General features: G+C 41.2%; 1 protein-coding gene across 1 annotated transcript in view; it reads left to right on the top strand.

Annotated features, from left to right (window-relative positions):
* The window catches only part of MED14 (mediator complex subunit 14), a 74697-nt gene extending 51721 nt beyond the window's left edge, over positions 1-22976 (top strand). Inside the window, exons 22-31 of the mRNA XM_065900613.1 lie at positions 2316-2456; positions 4028-4139; positions 7131-7262; positions 9238-9420; positions 10337-10572; positions 12633-12812; positions 12911-13018; positions 19101-19226; positions 19646-19838; positions 22372-22976. Of these exons, the coding sequence (XP_065756685.1) occupies positions 2316-2456; positions 4028-4139; positions 7131-7262; positions 9238-9420; positions 10337-10572; positions 12633-12812; positions 12911-13018; positions 19101-19226; positions 19646-19838; positions 22372-22445 (1485 nt within the window). The 3' untranslated portion in view covers positions 22446-22976. The remainder of the gene's footprint in view (positions 1-2315; positions 2457-4027; positions 4140-7130; positions 7263-9237; positions 9421-10336; positions 10573-12632; positions 12813-12910; positions 13019-19100; positions 19227-19645; positions 19839-22371) is intronic.
* Positions 22977-25194: the final 2218 nt, after the last annotated feature.

Here is a 25194-nt window from a genome sequence, read left to right as displayed (position 1 = left end):
AGTTGGGCATCCTGGACTTATCCTCTAATTTTCTTATCTTTTCTGTTTTTTATCTCTTTGTTTCTGGGAGATTTCCTTTCTTTGGTTTTTTTCCAATCCTTCTATTTTTCATTTCCATCAAGAATTTTTTTTTTTTGCCATCTTTTAAAAAATTTCCGAGAGCTCTTTTTGATTCTGAAAGTTCGTTTTATGACGTCCTGTTCTGTATGGCTGCGTTACCTTCTCTTGCCTCTTCCTACATAATCTCCATTTCATCCGCCTTTTTTTGTTTTCATCTCTTTCATATTAGTAGTTTTCAAATATTAAGTGATTCTTAACTCTGTGCTTTTATTTAAAGGTGACACTTGCTGACTGTAATCTTCACTGCAGGATGATCTGCTTGGGCCATTTCATTGGGTAACTCCCAATGTCAGTAGCTTCAGGTCTTTTTGTTGGGCCAGTGTGAGTACCAAGAGAAGAGTATCAAGACTCTGCATAGCCGTTGTGCATCTGGCTCCCAATATTTGGCAAGTCAAATAAGAGAAGGAAACTAGTATTCTCAGCATTCAGTATGTAAACTTTAATCTCTATTTTTAGTATGGTACCCCTGCTGTCAATTGATCCTAGAGGTCCCCCCCCCCGCCCCCAATCAGAGACCTTCCACCTGGGTGGTGAAGGTCAGCCTAACTCAGTGGGAGTGCCAGAGGCTCTGGAGGGTTTCACTACTGTCTTTAAGACGTTTCACCCAGTCCTCTGCTCTTAGTCTGTTTCATTTCCATTTCCAGGGGTATCTGATGCTGCCAGTTCCTGTGTATCTTGGAGATCTGGATGGAAATAGCTTTGCTTCTTGGCTTTCCCCACTGCTTGCTTAAGAAGAAACTTCCTCACATCAGATAGTTCAGTTACCACTCAACCATCTGCTCTGCAACCTCCTAGAATTTATTGCTATTTCTCTCTTGTCCCATTCTTTTTGTCTTGGTGACTTACTGCTTAAAAAAATTTTTTTAGGAGCTTCAGTGGGGTGTTGAGAGAAGATGAAATGTGTGTTGTGAATAATCTATTATCTTTAATTAGAAATCAGACTTTGTACCTTTAAAAGCTTTTCAGTAATTCTGATAAGCTTGTAATCTATATTTTTGAAGATTGGGAAGGTGGAGCATATTAAAGAGAATCTGGGACTTCCCTGGTGGTGCAGTGGTTAAGAATCCGCCTGCCAATGCAGGGGACACGGGTCCGAGCCCTGGTCCAGGAAGATCCCACAGGCGTGGAGCAGCTAGGCCCATGCGCCACAACTAATGAGCCTGCACTCTAAAGCCCGCGACCCACAACTATTGAGCCCATGTGCCACAACTACTGAAGCCTGTGCACCTAGAGCCCGTGCTCCACAACAAGAGAAGCCACCGCAATGAGAAGCCCGCGCACCGCAACGAAGAGTAGTCCCCACTCACCGCAACTAGAGAAAGCCTGCACGCAGCAACAAAGACCCGACGCAGCCAAAAATAAATAAATAAATAAATGAAATTTATATTAAAAAGAAAAGAGGGGCTTCCCTGGTGGCGCAGTGGTTGAGAGTCCGCCTGCCCGTGCAGGGGACACGGGTTCGTGCCCCGGTCCAGGAGGATCCCACATGCCGCGGAGCGGCTGGGCCCGTGGGCCATGGCCGCTGGGCCTGCACGTCCGGAGCCCGTGCTCTGCAACGGGAGAGGCCGCAGTGGTGAGAGGCCCGCGTATCGCAAAAAAAAGAGAATCTGCTCTTGAGACACAAATTCTGGTAGCCTTGCTTAATTTTAGATGACATAACCTATAAAACAAGACTGTCCCACTCTTGATGTTTAAGATTAAGTCACATAAAATAAAAAGGGAAAAGGTGGCTTAGTTTCTTTATTCAGCTTTCCTCTTTCATATTTTCTGGCTTAAAAAGTGAGAACTCTCACTAAATAGGAAGTTTTCCAAGTCATTGAAGTTACTTATATGCCTACCATACAACTTTTTATTCTTTTCCAGAAATAAGAAATTTCTGAATTTCTTATTCAGAAATTAATAAGAAAATACTTTGGCCAGGGTGAACTTCTTTCTTCAACTTTTTGCTCACATAATAACATTTTAACTTAGATGTTATTTTTATTGTTGTGTTTAACTTTTCCTCAATTTTTCCCCTTTCTTCAAATTGATCACTCTCTCTTCTAGGTTGGCCTAACAATAGTGGCCATGTGTCAAACTTATATTTCAGATAATGGACATAATATGTTTCTTTCTGTTAACACATTCTCAGTGATTAAGAATATCTTACTAAAGTTAGGTAAAATAATCTAAATTTTACCTGTTTATATCCATAGACATTCCTGAATATGTTTGTTGACAGCAATCAGGATGCTCGAAGAAGGTCTGTAAATGAGGATGATAATCCCCCTTCTCCCATTGGAGGAGATATGATGGATTCTTTAATCTCACAACTCCAGCCACCACCCCAGCAACAGGTGATGTCTAGCTGACACTCCAAACGGTGTCATATTTGTGTTACTTAACAGGTTCCATAGGTGGCTCTGCTTCTTTGCTGAAAGGCAAGGAGGTCCTTGGTGGACCCGAGATGCCCAAGAAATTCATATGAAGAAATAGTGACAGAGGGAGACAGGAGGAGGCTTCTAGTGATGGGAAGTAAATAGTACCAGAAACAGTATTAACTTCAGACTCCCGCACTTAAAATAATGTCAGGTGATCACCCATGTGGTCGCAAAAGATGATGTCCAAATGGCCAGTAAGCACAGAAAAGGTGAACAGTGTCATCTGGTGGCGTCACAGAATTATACATTAAAGCCACAGTGAGATAATACCCCATACCCACAGAAATGTCTTTAAGGAAAAAAAAAAATTGATAGTCCTTGCCAACATTTGGTATTAGGACCATCTGAAAACTCTCATTTACTACTGGAAGGTGTATAAAATGGTACAGCTGCCTTGCAGTGGTGTTTAGCATTATTCCAGAGTGCTAAGGCTGAACATTATGCATGCCTGTGATTTAACAGTTCTACCTTGGGTATATATGCAGCAGAAATGCAGCCAAAAAACACAGGAATGTTCATAGCAGCATTATTCAAAAAATTGTAAACAACCCAAATATCCGGCAACAGTAGAATGAGTGAGTAAACGGGGGTATATTCATACAGTGGAATACTTTACAGAAATGAAAAAAGCTATTGCTGCATGCAACGAAATGATGAATTTCACTGACGTAATGTTGAACAAAAGAAGCCAGACACTAATGAGTACATTCAGTATTTATATGAGATGCAAAAAACAGGCAAAGCCAAGCTTGAGTGATGGAAGTCAGAGTTTGGGGAGACGATAGAGACTTGGAAGGTGGGTGAGGGAGGCCTCTGGGGTTCTGGTAATGTCCTTCAGTATCTTGATCTATGTGGCAGTTACATTTATAGAAACTCATCAGACTGTACATTTAAGAGTCGTGTGCTTTACTGTATGTGATTCATACCTCAAGTTAAAAAAATAGACTAGGAAGAATTACGTTGTCATTACTGGAGATGAAGGTGAAGGTGAGTAGAGATCAGGCTGAACTACCATATTTCACTGACTCTAAAACTCCACCAAATGCATTGTTTTTATGTACTGCCCGAAACAACACTGCCAGTTCAACTACGACATGCCATGAATTGGAAGACACACACTGATTTCAGAGATGTTAAAATATGGGGAAAATTTATCTTAGAGTCAGTCAAATGGTAGATAAATAATATAGATAAGTCAGTTATATGGTAGATAAAATGAGCAAAAAACATCTTGGGGGCTATAAGCAGTGGTAGTGCAAGGTCAGGAATGAGAATGTTGCTATTTTTAAAACATTTTGAAAGGAAGTTTTTTAAAACTTGCATTATTGATGTGAATTTTGGGCATTTTCATACCTCACCTTTCCTATTTGGTAACCAGTGATGTGTGTAAATGTTAATTAACACTGTAGCTCTTTATTGGGGAAAGCCACACTCACATAATCTGCATGGTTGGCCATTTTACCAACATGGAATTTTCTTCTTTTCAGCCATTTCCAAAGCAGCCAGGATCATCAGGCGCTTATCCTCTAACTTCGCCCCCTACATCTTATCACAGCACAGTTAACCAGTCTCCCTCTATGATGCACACACAGTCTCCAGGTAAGATATTACTTACTCTCTTGTTGTGTTCAACTTTCAGATCCAAAATAGACAACACGCATACACACACGCACACACACCGTGAGAAATACTACAGATGTAGCCGTAGATGTCAGAGGGAACTGCTTTGCTAGTCCGTGGCTGGATATTTGCCATTCATTCATTATGGCAGGGTTGTGAAATCTATGTTCATGATTCAGGAGCACTTTTAAAAGGTTTGCGTGAAGTGGAGTTGTTGTCACCCAGAGCCAGACTCATGGCGCAACTCCAAGAATCACAACATGATCTATGTCAGAGGTCGACACACTAAGGCCTGTGGGCCACATCCTATCCCCCACCTGGTTTTGTAAATAGTTTCATCGGAACACAGCCACATCCATTTATGTAGTGTCTGTGGCTGCTTTCCCGCTACGATAACCCGTTTCAGAAAAGCCACCTTACAGAAGGAGTTGGCAGAGCCCAGGTGTATGTGAACAGTGCCCCACCTCAGAGTCAGGCAGGCCACAACCTGCTTGTCTGAACAAGATGGCTCTGTTGGCGACCCCATGAAGTACGCTGTAAAAACTGCTGGAGAGGGACTTCCCTGGCGGTCCAGTGGCTAAGACTTCGCCTTCCGATGCACGAAAATGCAGGTTCGATCCCTGGTCGGGGAGCTAAGATCCCACATGCCTTGCGGTCAAAAAACCAACATATAAAACAGAAGCAATATTGTAACAAGTTCAATAAAGACTTTAAAAGTGGTCCACATCAAAAAAAAAAATCTTTAAAAAAAAATTGCGGGAGAATGCCAAATTTTGACTTTTAACAGAACAATTAATTCGCTGGTTTGTCTTAAGTGGTTGCTCTGTGTCTAATGCTGCACGGTGCTGGGGATTCAGCAGTGAGCCCGAGAGCAGTCCTGCTTCTCGAGCTTACCTTCTAGCAAGGAGCACTGGTATCGGATATTTAGGGTAGATGAGCCCTTTCCTGCTCATCAGAGATGGTGGGACCCCAGGTGAAGACTTGGAAGTCATTGTCGTGTCATTGAAGGCCCCTGAACGCTGAGCTGGTGCGAGACTCAGACCCTGTGAAGCTCCGACAGTAGACAGTGTGGGAGCCTGAGGAGGAGCAGCTGGGGAGCAAGGGGGAGAACGGGAAGCGGGGTCCCAGCACCCGAGGGGAGGGAGTTTCTAGGATGTGGGTTGAGACTGGTTTCGTATAGAAGGAAGGAGAGATGATTATTTTGAAATAATTTTAGTAGCAGACAGGTACGTAGTGCTTCCTGTGTGCCAAGCCCTGTTCTAAGCACTTGACCCGTTTAAGCCCTAGGCATTAAACGGGTAATGCCTAGGGATTAAACAAATTAAACGAATTCGTTTATTCCCTAGGGAATAAACGGTTAAACGAATACCGAGGCATGGAGAAGTTAAGTCACTAGTCCAGATCACACAGCTAAATATGTAAATATAATACTTAAAGGTTAATCAAGTTGATTAACATTTATTGAATATCAGTATGTTAATATTGAATTCATACTGTATTAGTACTGCATTAGGTATTAATAGAACATTAAAAATATGAAATTCTCTTACATAGTAGAGAATTTGGAAGCTGCTGGTATTGAGGATAGTCATGGTAATGTAGCAAGTATTTTAATGTTGCACTGATAGTTTCGATAGCCATAGTCCCCACCCTTCATCATCCTAAATTAAAGCTAGTCCTGTGGCTAAATACCATCTTTAAGCTCATGTCTCCGAGTTTTTTATAGCTCCATCTAGGCCTCTCCCCCAAACTCGAGTCCTGTCTTTTCCAGCTAACTATTCAGCATTTCTATGTAGATGTTTAGTCAACATCTGAAACTCAGCATGGCTGAAACTGAATTCCTAACACCCCCCCAACCCTGCCCTGTGCTGCTTCTCCCACAGGCACTGCATCTCAGCAGGTGGCAGCTTCTTCCTTCCTTCCTGTTACTTGGGCCAAAGCCATAGGAGTCATGTTGGACTCCTCTTTCTCTCACACCCACAGTCAGTCAGTTACCGAATACTGTCAGCTCCATCTTCAGAATTTATCCAGAATCTAACCACCTTCACCATCTCAGCCTTCACCCTTTCCCGGGTCATTAGCCATCTCTCACCTGGGTAATTGCAGTTGCCTCTAACTGGTTTCGCTGCCTCCTGCCCTATAGTCTGTTTTTCAACAGCAGCTAGAGTGATCCTTCTGGAACAGAAGTTAGGTCATGACTCCTCTGCTCCAGACTCTGCAGTGGCCTCCCATCTCATTCAGGGTAAACCCTAAGTCCTTAGAGTGGCCTACAAGTCCCTGTGTGATCTGGGACCCTCCTCCCACCTCTCTGACCTGATCATCTTCCGTTCCCCGCTCCCCGCCTTGCTCACGCTACTCCAGCCACACTGGCCTCCCCCTGTTATTTATAACTGCTGCTACCATTGGAGCCTTTGCACTAGCTCTTCTGATCCTTCACTTCATGTCTCAGCCCACACAGCCCCTTCTCAGAGAGGTCCCTGGTTGCTCTATATAAAGAACAGCACCCACCTCCACCACTACACGATATAGCCCCCTTACCTTGCCCTGTTTTTCTCCGTAGCACTTAGCATAACCTGACATATATTTGTTTGTCTTTCTCATCATACTAGAATATAAACTCCATGAGGGCAGGATTTTTTTGTCTCTTGTTAACTGCTGCATCCCCAGTACCTACAACAATGCTTGGCATGAAATTGATGTTCATGCCTACTTGTTGAATGAGTGAGTGAGTGGATAAAAAAGTACACTGGATTTTTTTTTTAAACATCAGTCAATATAAGAGCTAGAATTTGGACCCCATGGAATTGATGTCTCTCTTTTTCCATACTGAAATTGTTCCAGTTTTTCTTTGCACTACTCATGGGAGCTTTACTACTTGTTTCTTTAGTCTGTAGAGTCTTAACTCGGGGTCCTTGGACAGGACATAATATGTGTCCTGCAAGATCATCTATAATTATTTTCCTTTATTAGGAAATCTGCATGCCGCCAGCTCCCCCAGTGGGGCTTTGAGAGCCCCATCACCAGCATCATTTGTTCCAACTCCTCCCCCTTCCTCGCATGGAATCTCAATAGGACCAGGGGCCAGTTTTGCTAGTCCACATGGTGAGTCCATACCGGAAATTGCTAGAACATAAGAGTTTGATGTGAAAGTAGTTTTTGTTAAATAAGTTTTTGTTAAATAAATTTTCTTTTTGCAAAATTAGCACTTGTGTATTGGGGAAATAGCGAAAGAAAGTACGTTTTTCCTGGGAATTCCCTGGTGGTCCAGTGGTTAGGACTCCGCGCTTCCACTGCAGGGGGCCCGGGTTCGGAACTAAGATCCCACGTGCCGCGGCCAAAAATAAGAATACGTTTTTCCTAATCCCACAACGAAGAGGTCTACCAGTTAGTCTGTCTGCTTCGCACTCTCTCTCCCCCTCACTCGGCCTGTCACGCACCCCCGCTTGCCTGCCTGCCTGCCCGCCCAAATCTCTGTTGCTCTATCTTGCTCTCTACCCATCTTCTTCTCTCCCCTTAAACACCACCCCCCACACACAAAATTGGGACCCTACCATACGTATTGTTTCGAGACTTGAATTTTTTAACTCAAAAATTCTATTTTGAATTTGTCCAAAAAGAGAAAGAATACAAGAGGTAGCCAGTGAGGTGTTTCCTTTCGAGTCCACCAACCACCTAGTTCTTCCTCCCAAAGGCATTTAGTGCTACTGATTTCTCGTGCATCCTTGGAGGGATGTCTTATGTGGATTGTTCTTCCCCCTCTCTTTTACACACATGGCAGCATACTGCACACCGTATTCGGTGCCTTACATTCGTCACTTAACTGTATCATGAATCCCGTGCCAAATCTGAACATAGAGAGCTTCCTCAGGTTTTACAGCTGTGTAGCATCTGTGATTTTCCTCTTTACTATTAATATTTGCAGGAACATTTCTGTCGGTAAAAACTACATCATCATACTAAATGGCTTCATAGTATCCCCTTGTCTGGGCACACCATGATTTAACCGTTCTCTTATTACGATACGTTTAGAATGTTTCTATTTTTTCACAACTGAAAATGGTGTCTTCTCTGCTCGCAGGATTATTTTCTTAGGTAAGTTCCTAGAAGTGGAATTGCTGTCTCAAAGGGTTTGAGAAATTCTAAAGCTTTTGAAACATACTGCAAATTGCTCACCTAAAAGGCCGTACCAATTTCCTCTAGTATTGTACAAGGATGTCTGTTTTCCTGCATCATTGCCAACAAGGGGTATTGTGATTTTTTAAAATCTTGGTCATTTTGATAGGTAAAAAATGGCATATTACTGTTCGATGTGTGGTTTTTTGATTATTAGTGAAGTTGAGCTTTTTTTTATGTTCATTAGTCTTTCGTGTTTCTTATTTTACACCTGCCAGTTTATATCCTTTGCCTATATTCTTGTGTTTTTTCTTACCGATTTGTAAGATTTCTAAGTAAGGAACATTTATTCTCTGATATGGTAGAAGTATTTTCTCATTTTGTCATTTGGTTACAAAGAGGTGTAAATAAGTTAAAAGTATCTGCAGGGTGAAATTTAAATACCAGATTGTTCAGGAGGTCACTGCTTTCAAAATTTGATTCTTGGTGCATTTCTTAGTCACTGTACCCTTTACTGAATAAAGAAAATGGAAAATTCCCTCTCTTCAGCCTTCTCTGAGTAGAATGAAAACATACTTTGTCAGGGTTAGTTTAAAAATATAAGATTTCTACCCTTAAAGGAGCTTTGAGATTTTTTTGCTTAATATTTTCAAACGCAGTGTTTGTTATATAGTGTAAAGTAGATTGTTACATATTACACATCTTGAAGCTTGTGTAAAGGTAAATTTTATCCTTTCTCAGTATTTTTTTTATCTTCCTAAGTTTTTTATCATGTTCAAAAGTACAAAAACTACACCAAATAGAGATTCAGATGTGCCATGTGCATCAGGCTTCAGTGAAATATCTTACTGAAAGACAAAGTATCACCACGTGGGGTTTAAGCATTTGAATGTTGTCAGCTATTTAAGAGCTTTTCAGCTATTAAAATATAGGCTTTGAAAACCATTTGTTTACTTGTTTACAGGAACCCTGGACCCTAGTTCTCCATACACTATGGTGTCACCAAGTGGACGAGCAGGGAACTGGCCAGGGTCTCCTCAAGTGTCTGGCCCCTCACCAGCAACACGCATGCCTGGGATGTCACCAGCCAACCCATCACTACATTCTCCAGTTCCAGATGCTTCTCATTCCCCTCGAGCTGGAACAAGTGAGTGTCATCGACACTTTTATGTTAGCTTTTAGAATAACATAAATGACCTGTTGTAATCATTCTATCCTCATCCCCACATTTGAAAGTCATGACTTAATAAGGATACTCAGTAACTTAAACTTTTATCCATTTGGTAAATTAGTTGTAACAGTAGTTAAATTTGTAAAAGTCGGGCAAAATGTAAGAAAGGAGAATGTCTCCTCCAGAAGTCTTCTGAGGTGAATCCTGTACCTCTGTTATGACTCCTAACTTAGCTGCACTACTAGACCTTAAAAGATACCTAAAGGTAACTGACAAGGTTATGCGAATTAACACAGAAAAGAAGAATTGTACACATATGTTCATTAGCTTTTGCCATGTGACTTCTGGTGGCTTAAAACAACAATCATATGTTCGCTCGCTGTTCTGCAGATTGGCAATTTGGGCTGAGCCCAGCTGGGTGATTCTCCCAGGCTCTGCTGGGCTCACTCGTGCATCTGTGGTCAGCTCCTGGGTTGGCTGGGGCCTGGCTTCTCTCTGCTTCTTGTGGTCTCATACTTGACCATGGGCTTGCTCACCTGGGGCTAGACAGAATTCCAAGAGAGTCAGTAAAAGCCTAGGCCTGCAGCTGGCACTGTGTCATTTCCACTGCATTCTGTAGGCCACAGCAAGTCACAAGGCCAGCCCAGATCCCAAGTAAAGAAGTAGACCCCACTCCTTGAAGGAACTGCTGCAAAGTCACACTGCAAGGGACCTGGCTGCAGGGAGGAGAATAACTGTAAGGAAACTAATATGTGATTGTTAACAACACAGGGAGTAACGGAAACAGTATGGATTGCTATAGAAAAGTAAAGGTGTTTAATAAAAGCAAAATAGGGAACAACGAGATTGTGTGTATTTGTAAAAAAAAAAATGACGTTTTCCTTCCCAAAAGGTTCCCAAACGATGCCCACAAACATGCCTCCACCTCGTAAACTACCTCAGCGCTCCTGGGCGGCCTCCATCCCTACCATCCTCACTCACAGTGCCTTGAATATTTTACTGCTGCCCTCTCCAACGCCAGGCCTCGTGCCCGGCCTAGCAGGTAGTTACCTTTGTTCTCCGCTTGAGAGATTCCTTGGATCCGTCATCATGAGACGACACCTTCAAAGAATTATTCAACAAGAAACGGTATGTGGGTACCTGCTGAATTCCTAAGTGGTGATTGTCAAAGCAGGTGCTAAGTTGCTTCCTAGAGTAGGATCTGAACTGAAGTGCTACTCCCTCACCTCCTTTAACCAGCCTGTTAGCATTATGTTTTGCCCTCCACCCTAGCATTAAGAATGGATCCACTATTTTCTTTTCCATTCTTACATTAACAAATTCCTTCACTTATAATTTGCCATACTGTGGCTATCATGGACCTGGAGATAGGTCCGCACGATACCGTAGAACAAGTGCACCCAGGATCTGACTTGGTAGAGAATAGCATACGAGGAACTATTTGCCCTCTGGAATGCTTCTGCAGGCAGGCTGAATCGGAATCTGTGATCGTGAAATTATTTATGATCACAAGGATGAGAGCTACTTTTTAAATACACGAGCGATTGGGGATTTCCATGGCGGTCCAGTGGCTAAGACGTGCTTCCAGTGCACAGGGCCTGGGTTCGATCCCTAGTCAGGGAACTAGATCCTACATGCCGCAACTAAGACCTGGCACAGCCAGAATAAATAAATAAATAAGTATTTTTAAAAAACACATGAGCAACTGAATTGATTTAAAGCTCTTATAGAAAAAGACTTCTATCCTGTGGTGATACCCTTAGGAGACAGTTCAGAGTTGAGAGCACCAGTTCTATAGTCAGGCCACCCCAGTTTGTAGCCAGGCCATGCCACTGGCTGGTACGAGCTTCGGCACATTTCTTCACCTTTTTTGATAACAGTAGATAGTAGTATCTACCTAGCTCACAACAGTTGTGGAAATTTGAGATAACTTCATATAAAACCTTTACATAATGTTTTGGTATTGAGTTACATATTATTTATAATGATTATTATTGATATTTATGTTAACGAGGTAGTCAGAATGGTGAACGTTTAAAATAGCCACACCACCGATGGCACCAAGCTATTTTGCAACCTTTATATTCAAATTTGAAAGAAAGAAAAATTTTAACGTAAGTTGAAATGAATTAGCATTCAAAAGTAATCATCAGACCTGTGATCTAGCCTCACCTCTGCCACTGAAAAGCCATGGAAGCTTTCAGCCCTTTGAACCTCATTTTGCTCATCTGCATAGTCGGCATATTAGGCTAGTGCAGAGGTCAGAGGCCAAGTCCTGCCCTCCACCTGTTTTTGTAAAGTTTCATTGGAACACAGCCACACGCATTCAATTGCATATTGTCTATGGGTGGTTGCAGCAGAGACCATAGAACCTAAAATATTTACCAACCCCTGGGCTAGCATATCGTCCCAGTCCAGATCTAACATTTTGTAATTGAACTCTTTATTCTTTTCTCCTACTGGATCTTTTTTTAAAAACTCACTGTGGACAATTTTAAGCATATACAAAAGTAGAGAGAATTATATAAGAAACCTGTCTGTTCTTATCACCCGCCTTCAACACAGTGAACTCACACTAACATTGTTTCACCTATAGCTCCTCCTCCCAGATTGTTTGACAGCAAATTCCTGACATCATTTCATCCATAGTTTCTTTATCATCAGATTTCTAATTGGTGTCCAGATTTCCCAAGTTGTCACAGGTTTTACCATCTGAATCAAAATCCATACATGTTCTTAAGTCCTTTCTAAACAATAGGTTCCCCCTCCATTTCTCATTAGATAATGTATTTGTTGAAGAAGCCATATCATTTGTCCTGTGGAGTTTCTCAGTCTGGATCTTGCTGATCGCATCCCTTTGGAATCATCTAACATGTTCTTTTGACCTCCATATTTCTGTAATATTGATCAACCCTGTGGATCTGACTACTGAATTCAGGCTCAAGTTGGTTGTGGTTTTGATAGGTGGTGTTATGTTCTTCCATCAAGAGACACCTAATGTCTGATTGCCTCTTTTTGCTATATGGTTAGCAATTGCTGGTGCCCAGTGCCTAGATACCTTTTTGTGGAACAGGTACCAACTTAGTTGTTTTCCTTTTGAAACATTTCTCTAGTTAAACATTTCCATTTTCCCTTTGACTTACATATTATTTCACATGTTAATTTGATGCATGCTTCTTGTTTTTCAGCTACAGCTGATAAATTCCAACGAACCTGGAGTGATCATGTTTAAGACTGATGCGCTGAAATGCAGAGTAGCCCTTAGTCCCAAAACCAACCAAACACTTCAGCTAAAAGTGACACCCGAAAATGCAGGACAGTGGAAACCTGATGAACTTCAAGTTTTAGAGAAATTCTTTGAAACAAGAGTATGTGTTTCTTAATGCATAATTTTAATACAGTCGGTGAAACAGAGGAGTCAAGGTAGAATGAAGAGTAACTTAACTTGCTTTATTTATCCTTGTAGGTTGCAGGACCGCCATTTAAAGCCAATACATTAATAGCTTTCACCAAGCTGTTAGGAGCTCCTACACACATCCTCAGGGACTGTGTGCATATTATGAAGCTAGAGTTGGTAAGTTACAGTGACACACAGACTTTTCTAGCCAGGTCGGTCTGAGGAGGTTGGAGTTGGTGGGAACAGTATATGTTGGTTTTCACCCATTTATGTTATGTACTTCATTTTTCTCTTGCATCCTTAATTTTTAACTTAAATTTTATTTGTCTTTGGGTAGGTAACACAATCCTCTTACATCTTTTGAATTTAGAACAAGGTGATACAGTGGGAAGTTTCACATCTATCCCTATCCAGCCATCTAGTCCTCCTCACCACAGGCAATCCAAGTTATCAGTGGCTTCTCTCTTATAAAAAGATACATTTAATATACTCTTCCTACTCCCAGATCATGAAATAATCCTCCCGTGGCTTCTCCTAATACTGTTACGGAATCATTTTGTAAACTACTTATATATTTGATCCATTTAAAATATATCTTGGGGTCAAAGGGTGAGGTATGGGTCCAGTTTTTTCAGATGCCCCCAACTGCCCTAATACCATTTATTGAAAACTCTGTCCTTTCTGTGGAGATTTTTTTTTTTTACATCTTTACTTGATTACTGTAGCTTTGTAGTATAGTCTGAAGTCAGGGAGTCTGATTCCTCTGGCTCCGTTTTTCGTTCTCAAGATTGCTTTGGCTGTTCGGGGTCTTTTGTGTTTCCATACAAATTGTGAACTTTTTTGTTCCAGTTCTGTGAAAAATGCCAGTGGTAGTTTGATAGGGATTGCATTGAATCTGTAGATTGCTTTGGGTAGTAGAGTCATTTTCACAATGTTGATCCTTCCAATCCAAGAACATGGTATATCTCTCCATCTATTTGTATCATCTTTAATTTCTTTCATCAGTGTCTTATAATTTTCTGCATACAGGTCTTTTTTTCTTGATGAGTCTGGCTAACAGTTTATCAATTTTGTTGATCTTCTCAAAGAACCAGCTTTTAGTTTTATTGATCTTTGCTATCGTTTCCTTCATTTCTTTTTCATTTATTTCTGATCTCCTCTTTATGATTTCTTTCCTTCTGCTAACTTTGGGGTTTTTTTGTTCTTCTTTCTCTAATTGCTTTCGGTTCAAGGTTAGGTTGTTTATTCGAGATGTTTCCTGTTTCTTAAGGTAGGATTGTATTGCTATAAACTTCCCTCTTAGAACTGCTTTTGCTGCGTCCCATAGGTTTTGGGTCATCGTGTCTCCACTGTCATTTGTTTCTAGGTATTTTTTGATTTCCTCTTTGATTTCTTCAGTGATCACTTCGTTATTAAGTAGTGTATTGTTTAGCTTCCATGTGTTTGTATTTTTTACAGATCTTTTCCTGTAATTGATATCTAGTCTCATAGCATTGTGGTCAGAAAAGATACTTGATTCAATCTCAATTTTCTTAAATGTTACCAAGGCTTGATTTGTGACCCAAGATATGATCTATCCTGGAGAATGTTCCATGAGCACTTGAGAAAAATGTGTATTCTGTTGTTTTTGGATGGAATGTCCTATAAATGCCAATTAAGTCCATCTTGTTTAATGTATCATTTACAGCTTGTGTTTCCTTATTTATTTTCATTTTGGATGATCTGTCCATTGGTGAAAGTGGGGTGTTAAAGTCCCCTACTGTGAATGTGTTACTGTTGATTTCCCCTTTTATGGCTGTTAGTATTTGCCTTATGTATTGAGGTGCTCCTATGTTGGGTGCATAAATATTTACAATTGTCATATCTTCTTCTTGGATCGATCCCTTGATCATTATGTAGTGTCCTTCTTTGTTTCTTCTAATAGTCCTTATTTTAAAGTCTATTTTGTCTGATATGAGAATTGCTACTCCAGCTTTCTTTTGGTTTCCATTTGCATGGAATATCTTTTTCCATCCCCTCACTTTCAGTCTGTATGTGTCTCTAGGTCTGAAGTGGGTCTCTTGTAGACAGCACATATGTGGGTCTTGTTTTTGTATCCATTCAGCCAGTCTGTGTCTTTTGGTGGGAGCATTTAATCCATGTACATTTAAGGTAATTATCGGTGTGTATGCTCCTATTCCCATTTTCTTAATTGCTTTCGGTTCGTTATTGTAGGTCTTTTCCTTCTCTTGTGTTTCTTGCCTAGGGAAGATCCTTTAGCATTTGTTGTAAAGCTGGTTTGGTGGCGCTGAACTCTCTCAGCTTTTGCTTGTCTGTAAAGGCTTTAATTTCTCCATCAAATCTGAATGAGATCCTTGCTGGGTAGAGTAATCTTGCTTGTAGGTTCTTGTCCTTCATCACTTTAAATATGTCCTGCCAGTCCCTTCTGGCTTGCAGAGTTTCTGCTGAAAGATCAGCTGTTAACCTTATGGGGATTCTCTTGTGTGTTATTTGTTGTTTTTCCCTTGCTGCTTTTAATATGTTTTCTTTGTATTTAATTTTTGACAGTTTGATTAATAGGTGTCTTGGCGTGTTTGTCCTTGGATTTATCCTGTATGGGACTCTCTGTGCTTCCTGAACTTGATCGACTATTTCCTTTCCCATATTAGGGAAGTTTTCAACTATAATCTCTTCAAATATTTTCTCAGTCCCTTTCTTTTTCTCTTCTTCTGGAACCCCTATAATTCGAATGTTGGTGCGTTTAAAGTTGTCCCAGAGGTCTCTGAGACCGTCCTCAGTTCTCTTCATTCTTTTTTCTTTATTCTGCTCTGCAGTAGTTATTTCCACTATTTTATCTTCCAGGTCACTTATCCGTTCTTCTGCCTGAGTTATTCTGCTATTGATCCCTTCTAGAGTATTTTTAATTTCATTTATTGTGTTGTTCATCGTTGCTTATTTCATCTTTAGTTCTTCTAGGTCCTTGTTAAATGTTTTTTGCATGTTGTCCATTCTATTTCCAAGATTTTGGATCATCTTTACTATCATTATTCTGAATTCTTTTTCAGGTAGACTGCCTATTTCCTCTTCATTTGTTAGGTCTGGTGGGTTTTTATCTTGCTTCTTCATCTGCTGTGTGTTTTTCTGTCTTCTCATTTTGCTTATCTTACTGTGTTTGGGGTCTCCTTTTTGCAGGCTGCAGGTTCGTAGTTCCCGTTGTTTTTGGTGTCTGTCCCCAGTGGCTAAAGTTGGTTTAGTGGGTTTTGTAGGCTTCCTGGTGGAGGGGACTAGTGCCTGTGTTCTGGTGGATGAGGCTGGATCTTGTCTTTCTGGTGGGCAGGTCCACCTCTGGTGGTGTGTTTTGGGGTGTCTGTGGGCTTATTATGATTGTAGGCAGCCTCTCTGCTAATGGGTAGGGTTGTGTTCCTGTCTTGCTAGTTGTTTGGCATGGGGTGTCCAGCACTGTAGCTTGCTGGTCGTTGAGTAAGGCTGTGTGTTGGTGTTGAGATGGAGATCTCTGGGAGATTTTCGTCATTTGATATTACGTGGAGCTGGGAGGTCTTTTGCGGACCAGTGTCCTGAAGTTGTCTCTTCCACGTCAGAGGCACAGCGCTGACTCCTGCCTGCAGCACCAAGAGCCTTTCATCCACATGGCTCAGAATAAAATGGAGAAAAAGTAGAAAGGAAGAAACGAAGAAAGAGGATAAAATAAAATAATATAAAATAAAGTTATTAAAATAAAAAATATTAAGAAATTTTTTTTTATGTAAAACAATAAAAAAAATACGGACGCACAGAACCTTAGGACAAATGGTGAAAGCAAAGCTATACAGACAGGGCTTCCCTGGTGGCGCAGTGGTTGAGAGTCCGCCTGCTGATGTAGGGGACACAGGTTTGTGCCCCGGTCTGGGAAGATCCCACGTGCCATGGAGCGGTTGGGCCCGTGAGCCATGGCCGCTGAGCCTGCGCGTCCGGAGCCTGTGCTCCGCAAAGGGAAAGGCCACAACAGTGAGAGGCCCGCGTACCGCAAAAAAAAGCTATACAGACAAAATCTCACACAGAAGCATACACATACACACTCACCAAAAGAGGAAAAGTGGAAAAAATAATAAATCTTGCTCTCCAAGTCCATCTCCTGAATTTGCGATGATTCATTGTCTATTCAGGTATTCCACAGATGCAGGGTACATCAAGTTGATCGTGGAGCTTTAATCCGCTGCTTCTGAGGCTGCTCGGAGAGATTTCCCTTTCTCTTTTTCCTTCGCACAGCTCCCAGGGGCTCAGCTTTGGATTCGGCCCCGCCTGTGCGTGTAGGTCGCCTGAGGGCGTCTGTTCTTCGCTCAGACAGGACGAGGTTAAAGAAGCAGCAGATTCAGGGGCTGTGGCTCACTCGGGGGGGGGGGGGGGCGCGGGGGGGCGCAGGGAGGGGTACAGATGCTGGGCGGGCGAGCCTTCGGCAGCAGAGGCCGGCGTGACGTTGCACCAGCCTGAGGCGCGGCGTGCGTTCTCCCGGGGGAAGTTGTCCCTGGATCACGGGACCCTGGCAGTGGCGGGCTGCACTGCCTCCCCAGAAGGCGGGTGTGGAGAGTGACGTGTGCTCGCACACAGGCTTCTTGGTGGCCGCAGCGGCGGCCTTAGCGTCTCATGCCCGTTTCCGGGGTCCGCGCTGATCACTGCGGCTCACGCCCGTCTCTGGAGCTTCTTTAAGCAGCGCTCTTAATCCCCTCTCCTCGCGCACCAGGAAACAAAGAGGGAAGAAAAAGTCTCTTGCCTCTTCGGCAGCTCTAGACTTTTCCCCGGACTCCCTCCTGGACAGCAGTGGCGCACTAGCCCCCTTCAGGCTGTGTTCACGCAGCCAATCCCAGCCCTCTCCCTGCGCGCCACCGAAACCCGAGCCTCAGCTCCCTGCCCCGCCCACCCCTGCGGGTGAGCAGACAAGCCTCTCGGGCTGATGATTGATTGCCGGTCGGCACCAATCCTCTGCGGGAATCTCCCCGCTTTGCCCTCCGCACCCCTGTGGCTGCGCTCTCCTCCGCGGCTCCGAAGCTCCCGCCCTCCGCCACCCGCAGTCTCCGCCCGCCGAAAGGGCTTCCTAGTGTGTGGAAACCCTTCCTCCTTCACAGCTCCCTTCCACTGGTGCAGGTCCCTTCCCTATTCTTTTGTCTCTGTTTTTTCTTTTTTCTTTTGCCCTACCCAGGTACGTGGGGGGTTTCTTGCCTTTTGGGAGGTCTGTGGTCTTCTGCCAGCGTTCAGTAGGTGTTCTGTAGGAGTTGTTCCACGCGTCGATGTATTTCTGATGTATCTGTCGGGAGGAAGGTGATCTCCGCGTCTTACTCTTCCGCCATCTTCCCCCTCTCTCCCTCTGGGGAGGTTTTTAAATGCCTCTTCTTTCCTGTGAAAGTATACAGTTATATAGCTGGAATCCAGATGGCAGCTAATTTTATTTTTCCAGTCTTGCAGTAGGCCTTTCATTTTAATGTTTCTAGCATTGCTTTGGGTAATTCCAAATACCTCATTCCTTTTTTCAGTGGTGTTTTATTATTAATATTGGGACGGCAGTGTTCTTTTGCTAGTAGTCTCAGCATTTGGCTTCTGCTCTGATAGGCTATAGGAAACATTATGTTTAAAAAATCCATTTGAGTTTTTAAAGGAGTAAATATTTATGTCACTAAAAAAGCTCCAGTAGATATAGTTTAAAATTATTAATGCAGTTTGATTAGTTTGTTTTAGAGAAGGAGTTGGAAATGAGACTGAGAGGTCTAGATTGGCACCAGTTAAGCGCCTTGAATGCCAGTGTTGGTCCTTGGGGGGTGAGGGGGGCAGCATGGATCACTGCATGTCACTGAGCATTTGTCAGCTAGATTAGAACCATGCTCTAGGACATTTGTCTGGCAGTGGTGTAAGGATGGATTGGGAGAGGCAGCCAATGGAAGGGACCATTAGGGGGGCCACGGGAGAAGTAACGGAGCCCTGAGCTCAGTGGCATCAGTGAAAATAGAGAGGAGGGAACAGATGTCAGAGACACCGAGGAAGGAGAACCCGCAGGCCTTGGGAATTAATGAAGTGGGAGGGAAGGAAGGTGAACATATCATATAAATCCAGAGCTGACTCTTCAGTTAGGACCTTCACATGTATATTTCCTTTGAGAAAAGGCAGGTTATCAACTTTATGATCTACTGATAATTGAGTGTAAAATTCCATCTAACCTTTCAGGCTCCTACACTAGAATATAATTTTAAATGTTCATATGACTTTATCATAATTTTTTTTCTTTTCAAAACAGTTTCCTGACCAGGCAACACAGCTAAAATGGAACGTTCAGTTTTGCCTGACGATCCCTCCCAGTGCACCGCCAATTGCACCTCCTGGGACACCTGCTGTGGTGCTGAAATCCAAAATGCTATTTTTTGTAAGTACCACCTGGCGTGCACATGTGTTTGTGTGTGTATGTGTGTGTGTATATATGGGTGCAGGTGCGCAGAGCTTCTGAGGGAGACTCCATTTGAGGATAACAGAGCATCTTTTGGGTACCTACAGAAATTACCTGTTGCTGCCAAATATAGGCCCAGATCCCTTAATTGTCAGTTTAGACCTCACATAATCTTGGTTCCTTTAGTAAGGAATATATTGAACTAGGTAATTGTGTGACACAGTTGCATCTTAATCATAATATTTAGTTGTTTGTCACTTTTCTTGTTCTATTTAATTTTCTTTTACTTGTATCTTAATCTGACAGTAGAGTAAATGATAGTACTTTTGATACATTTACATAAATATTTTGTTTTCTTACTGTGTTTTTATTCTCTTTTGTTTGTGTTGTGTCTACAGCTTCAGCTAACTCAGAAAACATCGGTCCCTCCCCAAGAACCTGTTAGTATTATAGTTCCAATCATTTATGACATGGCTTCAGGTACCACCCAGCAGGCAGACATTCCCAGACAGCAGAACTCTTCTGTTGCTGCTCCCATGATGGTCAGCAACATTCTGAAGAGGTTTGCAGAGATGAACCCACCACGACAAGGTACATGACAAGTAGATGATATTTTATTGCATATATGTTATAAACGTTCTTTTGAGAGATCCCCCTTCTCCCCTCTGCTCCCTCCTTACCCACCTTGCCCCCCAGTCCTAGTAGTAGAGCTCTGGTTGCTGTGGCCCTCTTAATGTCTGCCTGTCGCTTTCTTCCTTACTCACTGGTTCTTCAGTTTTGTCCATGTCTCTGCTGCCTGGACTTTATTTTTGTTAGTGATTTGCTATTGGGACTGACCCAGTTGCTAATGCCGGAAGCTTGTATTTATAGCACACATTGCCACAAAGCCCTAGGTTAGGATGATAGAATTTTCCATGGCTGTGAATTCCTGCCCCACCATCGATACCTGCCACTCTGTACATCACCAAGTTGAAATGCATGTTGGTTTCTCCTATTTCATGGTTCAGTCATGAATAGAATAATATCACTCAAACTTCTGTATCTTCTAAATGTTTTGTGAAGAATAAAAGCTGATACAAATGGCATCACTGCTCTTCGGGCTTCTTATATAAGTGTTAGGCGGGTGCAAGTGAACCTTTTCACCAAGTGCACAATGAAGCTCTCAAACGGAACATTTTCGAAGAGACCAGAATGATTCTGGTAGATAAACAAGGTCCCTTCAATACCGGAGTAGCCTACGCTTAACACGGAACTTCTGGCAGTGCTAAATTTTTTACTATAAAACATAAAGCTCAGCAAAGAGCACTTCTCTTCCATTCTGCTTATGTCTAACATTAAGGAAATTAAATTAAAATTTGCTTATTTCTAATATTAAGGAAGTCCTCTGTATCTTTCTGTTTAGAATAGTATGATAACAGAATTAATTTTTTAAATGAGGGAAAGTTGTTCTCTGAAACATTTTTTAGGTACCACAGTGTCACAATTTTACTAGACACAGGAATCATGGGAGAAATTATATTTTCAGCTGTTTGTTGCCCCATATTGTATACATAGACAAGTTCTCACCTACATATAGTTTATAAGGAACACACTGGGCAGTAGAGAAGGGTGTGCTTCTTTTGTTGTAATGCTTCTTCCACTTCTTACAATTTTCTGCTTTCATCCTTTGACTTCTCTTCTTTCAGCTCAGAATAGGTCCTTCAGAATCAAAGTTTAAAGCTATCAGCGTTTTCCAAGTAGCAGTTCAGTGTAACTTGGATAATAAACACCATTCCTTCGCAAGCAGATGACTATCATTATTATGTCTCATGGAATTTAAAATTTAAAGGAAAGAATGTTTGATCCTGTTGGGATCGAGCAAGTTTTTCTCCCTATCAATAACAAAAATGTGTTTTTTAAAAAATAAAAAGTTGTAACTTCTTTTATTTAAGGAATTGTTGCGATATTTTGGAAGTATATTTCTTTTTTTCTTTTATTTGACCTTAGACTGGTTAAACCTTTGGATTTTTCTTTCTGTACCTTAATTTTCCAGTAGTTGGAGAGAAGGTTGCAGTGACTTGTGCCGGATCACTGCACATCCTGCCCTTTGCCGGAAGGCCATTATTCAGTTGAGGTCTTCACTTCCTTCGCTCTCAGCCACTGTAGCGTTAGGCCATGCTCTAGGGAAAGGACCCGGTTTGGGGTTTCTGATATTTACAACTGGTTTTGGTTTATTGTATTGAAATATTTGAGATACGTGTGTGTGTGTGTGTGTGTGTGTATACACATAACACACACGCACACACACACACACACACAATAAGTAAGAGGCAGGGTATTTCGTTCTTTGAGCAAAGGGGAAATTGAGAGGATGAATCATTAACTTTAGCCACCCCTCCCCTCCTCCCAAACTCATCACTTCCTCCCCGGTGAAGGAGGAATCATTTTATTTTTGTATTAATTGATTTTAACGTTGAACTCCAGAAGTTGATCAATTCCTGGAAATTTGAGGGAGACTCCAATAGATGTCATAGACCTGCACTGTCCAGTATAACTGCCACTCTTCACATGTGGCTATTTAAATTTATTTAAAATCAAATAAAATGTAAAATTCAGTTCCTCAGTCACACTGGCTGTATTACAAGTATTCAGTAGCCACAGCACACATAGAGAATATTTCTGTCATCACAGAAGGTTCTATCAGTGCTGTCGTAGACATTTTTATCTGGCCTTTAATGCAACATCAGAAGGACACGATTGATGTTGTTAACCAATATATAAATATAAAATTAGATCTTGCATTAGATTCAAGAAAAGGTCGTCAGGAGCCTTGAAGTCCGACTTCAAAGTCTTATCCAATGCTCCAGTGTTTCTGTAGAGAAACTCTAGGCATATTGTCTTAAATTCAGATCTAACTGGGAGTTGCCCAAAATGTCTTCATGATGAAAAAAACAAAACCCAAACCAAGTATCATCTGATACTTAACGCTTAATCCCCTATAATCCGTGCAGTTAAAATCTAGTCTTTTGTTTTGGTCTTTAAAGTTCTTGCTAATCTTAGACTTAATTACCCCTACCCCCACCGGTGTGTTAACATCATCTTTCCTGTATTGCGAATAGCTAATGACCATTTTTCTCTGTTGCAGGTGAATGCACAATATTTGCAGCTGTTCGTGATTTAATGGCTAATCTTACACTGCCCCCTGGTGGGCGTCCATAGACACTATTGTTTTTAAACCAGGAAGGCTGACAAAAGAGACAAAACAAAACAAAACAAAATCTGAATTCAGCCTTCAGTTTAAAAAAGCAAAAGGACTTTTTTGACTTTAAGAGCTAAATATTCTAAAGTGGGAAAATTTTTCAGGGTGCACTTCTTTCATCAAAAAGACCATCAATCTTTTGTACAGTGAACTTGTATAGTGTGTTTAAATGGGACACATTTCAAACTAGGTAATACGTCAGTGTCCGTTTGCCAGTAATAGATTTAATATTCTGTTTTATACTATAAAATCATGGAAATGCCAAACTTGTTTATTTAATTGTTTTCTTATGTTTTGGGTGTAATAGTCCTTTTTGGGGTTTTGTTTTTTAAGGCAGGTCTATCATTTTTGAATACTGTAAAACTGTGATAAACTTTATATTGAAGCTGTATTTTAATATGACCACTCTGAATCCTTACATGAAAATGTTCTGGGAGTTGTTATAAACACATCCCAAAGAAGCAATATTTAATAAAACTAGGTTAAAAAAAGTGACCCTCACTTGTGTGTATATCAGCTCTGTAGACTTCTCAGGGCCTCCCTTCATCTTTAACCTGGTGGGGCCAGTAATTAATTTCTAATAATACATGTCTGAAATTTGACCAAAACATCTTCTTTGTTTCAAGGTTAATTTATTTTCCTTAAACATTCCTAATTTGACTGGTGGTTAATATTTAGGACCTTGGTTGTCTTTCAGTGTAGGATTTGGGTAAAAAAGAAAGAACCCAATCTTTGAGAACAAACAGTGAGTAGTTCATATTGATCAAGGATCCCAAATACTGCAGTCATTCTCTGTTGAGGATGTGGGAACTTTTCTGTTAGGCAAATTTAGTTTACAGGGTACTTCTGCATATAGCATTAATTAGGAAACCAAGAACTTGAATGCTCTACCCTTGCATGAAATTTCTGTGATGTTTCTTTATCTTGATTAACTTCTCCCCCTTGCCTTCCCCACCAGAATTGGGGTGGTTCTAAACAATCCCAATTTAATTTATTGTCAACAAAATGATGAAATGTTTTACATGGAAGAAGCCTGGTGCAGTGCACTCACTTGGAAGAATCCAAGACCCAGGGTCTGTCCGGGGTCAAATGGAGTTTCTGTTATACATCTCAGCAGAGTTTCTGTTTGGAGCACTGTGCTGTCTCTCCCAGTCCGTCGGGAACTTTTTTAAGCTTCAAAGAACATGATCCAAAGCAAAGGTCTTCTGGAGACTTGATGTTATTTGGGAAAGTTTTTTAAATGGTAATACCATGCTGAGTTATCTGATCACTGTTGTACTTGTTCTCCATGAAATTTTAGATGCTTTATCTAATTCTACTTTAAGATGATTTAATTGAGCTTCTGTGACTGTCAACTGCCAAATTCTAGTTGCAAGCATCTCGTTGCAGTTAATATCTGTTCTCAACTTTGCTTGATTCTCCATTCATTTCTGGTCAGAACTGAGGCCTTCTTTGCCTTTCTTCTATGTCTTATTTCTGCCTTCATCTCCTGCTTCTCACCCAACTCTGCCACTATGCAGAAGCAGGTGACTACACTTTTATCCTTCCCTTAACTTACCTTTTATCCTTCTGTTTTTGATTCACCTTACAATGGTAATCACATCGGTTTGGCAGTCTGAGATGTCTTTTATCAAGGGTCAGCCCTTTCCTATTTGGAGCTGAATCCTTTCTTTCATGTAGAAATCTACATGTATATACAAGAAATGTATTTTTATCTGCAGGATAATATTGTCTCAAATAATTTTATTAATAGAGTTAAATTTTCAGGCATTTTCCCTTTTAAGTGTGGTTTTGAAATATTAATTGCATTTTTAAACATGATACAGTCAGTGGATACTTTGTTCCTTATTGTAAGTCATCTCTGAATGCATTGTGCAAATCAAAAGATAGAATTCAGTGAACAGAATTTGCTTTTGATGCTTATGAAGAGAAAACCCATGGATGTGAATTTTGATATCATGCTTGATGCTTGGAATTGATGCATACTTTATTATAGCTTGAAAACACTGAGCATTTGAATCTTAGGTTTCATCACAAACTATGTCTTTTGCCTCTTCTGTTAACCGAGTTCAATCAAAGGGACTGTATGCCCATAGGGATTTTGCCTAATGGGTGGTTTGGGTCTGTAGTGTGTTTCAATGTGACTTTAGAAATTTCAGTAATAAATAAAATTCATACAAGTTTCAGAGAACTACCAACTCTCTAGTTAATTTTCATGAAGATCTTTTGGCTAGTAGTCTGGTTTATTATTAGCTTAACCTTGAAGAAATTGGTCCTGATTTGCCACATTCTTTTTTCCATCTGCCGAAATGAGGACTCCGCACTTCCAATGCAGGGAGCCGCGGGTTCAATCCCTGGTTGGGAAACTAAGATCCCACGTGCCGCGGCACGGCCAAAAGATTAAAAAAAAACAGAATGTATTAGAAGTATTTTCAGAATTAGAGAGGAAGAAAGCGAAAACTTTAACAGAACATATCAAGTTATTAATAACAGGAGCGCTGAACTTTGTTTGAAAACTAACACTGAGCGAGCTAAGTGCAAGCATAAACTAAAATATACATGATTTTAAATTTAAACACCACTAATAACTTTACTATGTTGTAGTTAACACAGTAACCTGTTCAGCGACGAGATACTAAATAGTCTGTTAGTCATTTTTGGGATCATGGTTAATTTGATAACTTCAAGAAATATAATTTTGCTACTCTA

Source organism: Phocoena phocoena, chromosome X (genome assembly GCF_963924675.1).
Source record: "Phocoena phocoena chromosome X, mPhoPho1.1, whole genome shotgun sequence".
Classification (NCBI taxonomy): Eukaryota; Metazoa; Chordata; class Mammalia; order Artiodactyla; family Phocoenidae; genus Phocoena; species Phocoena phocoena.
This window is presented reverse-complemented; position numbering and strand designations above follow the sequence as displayed.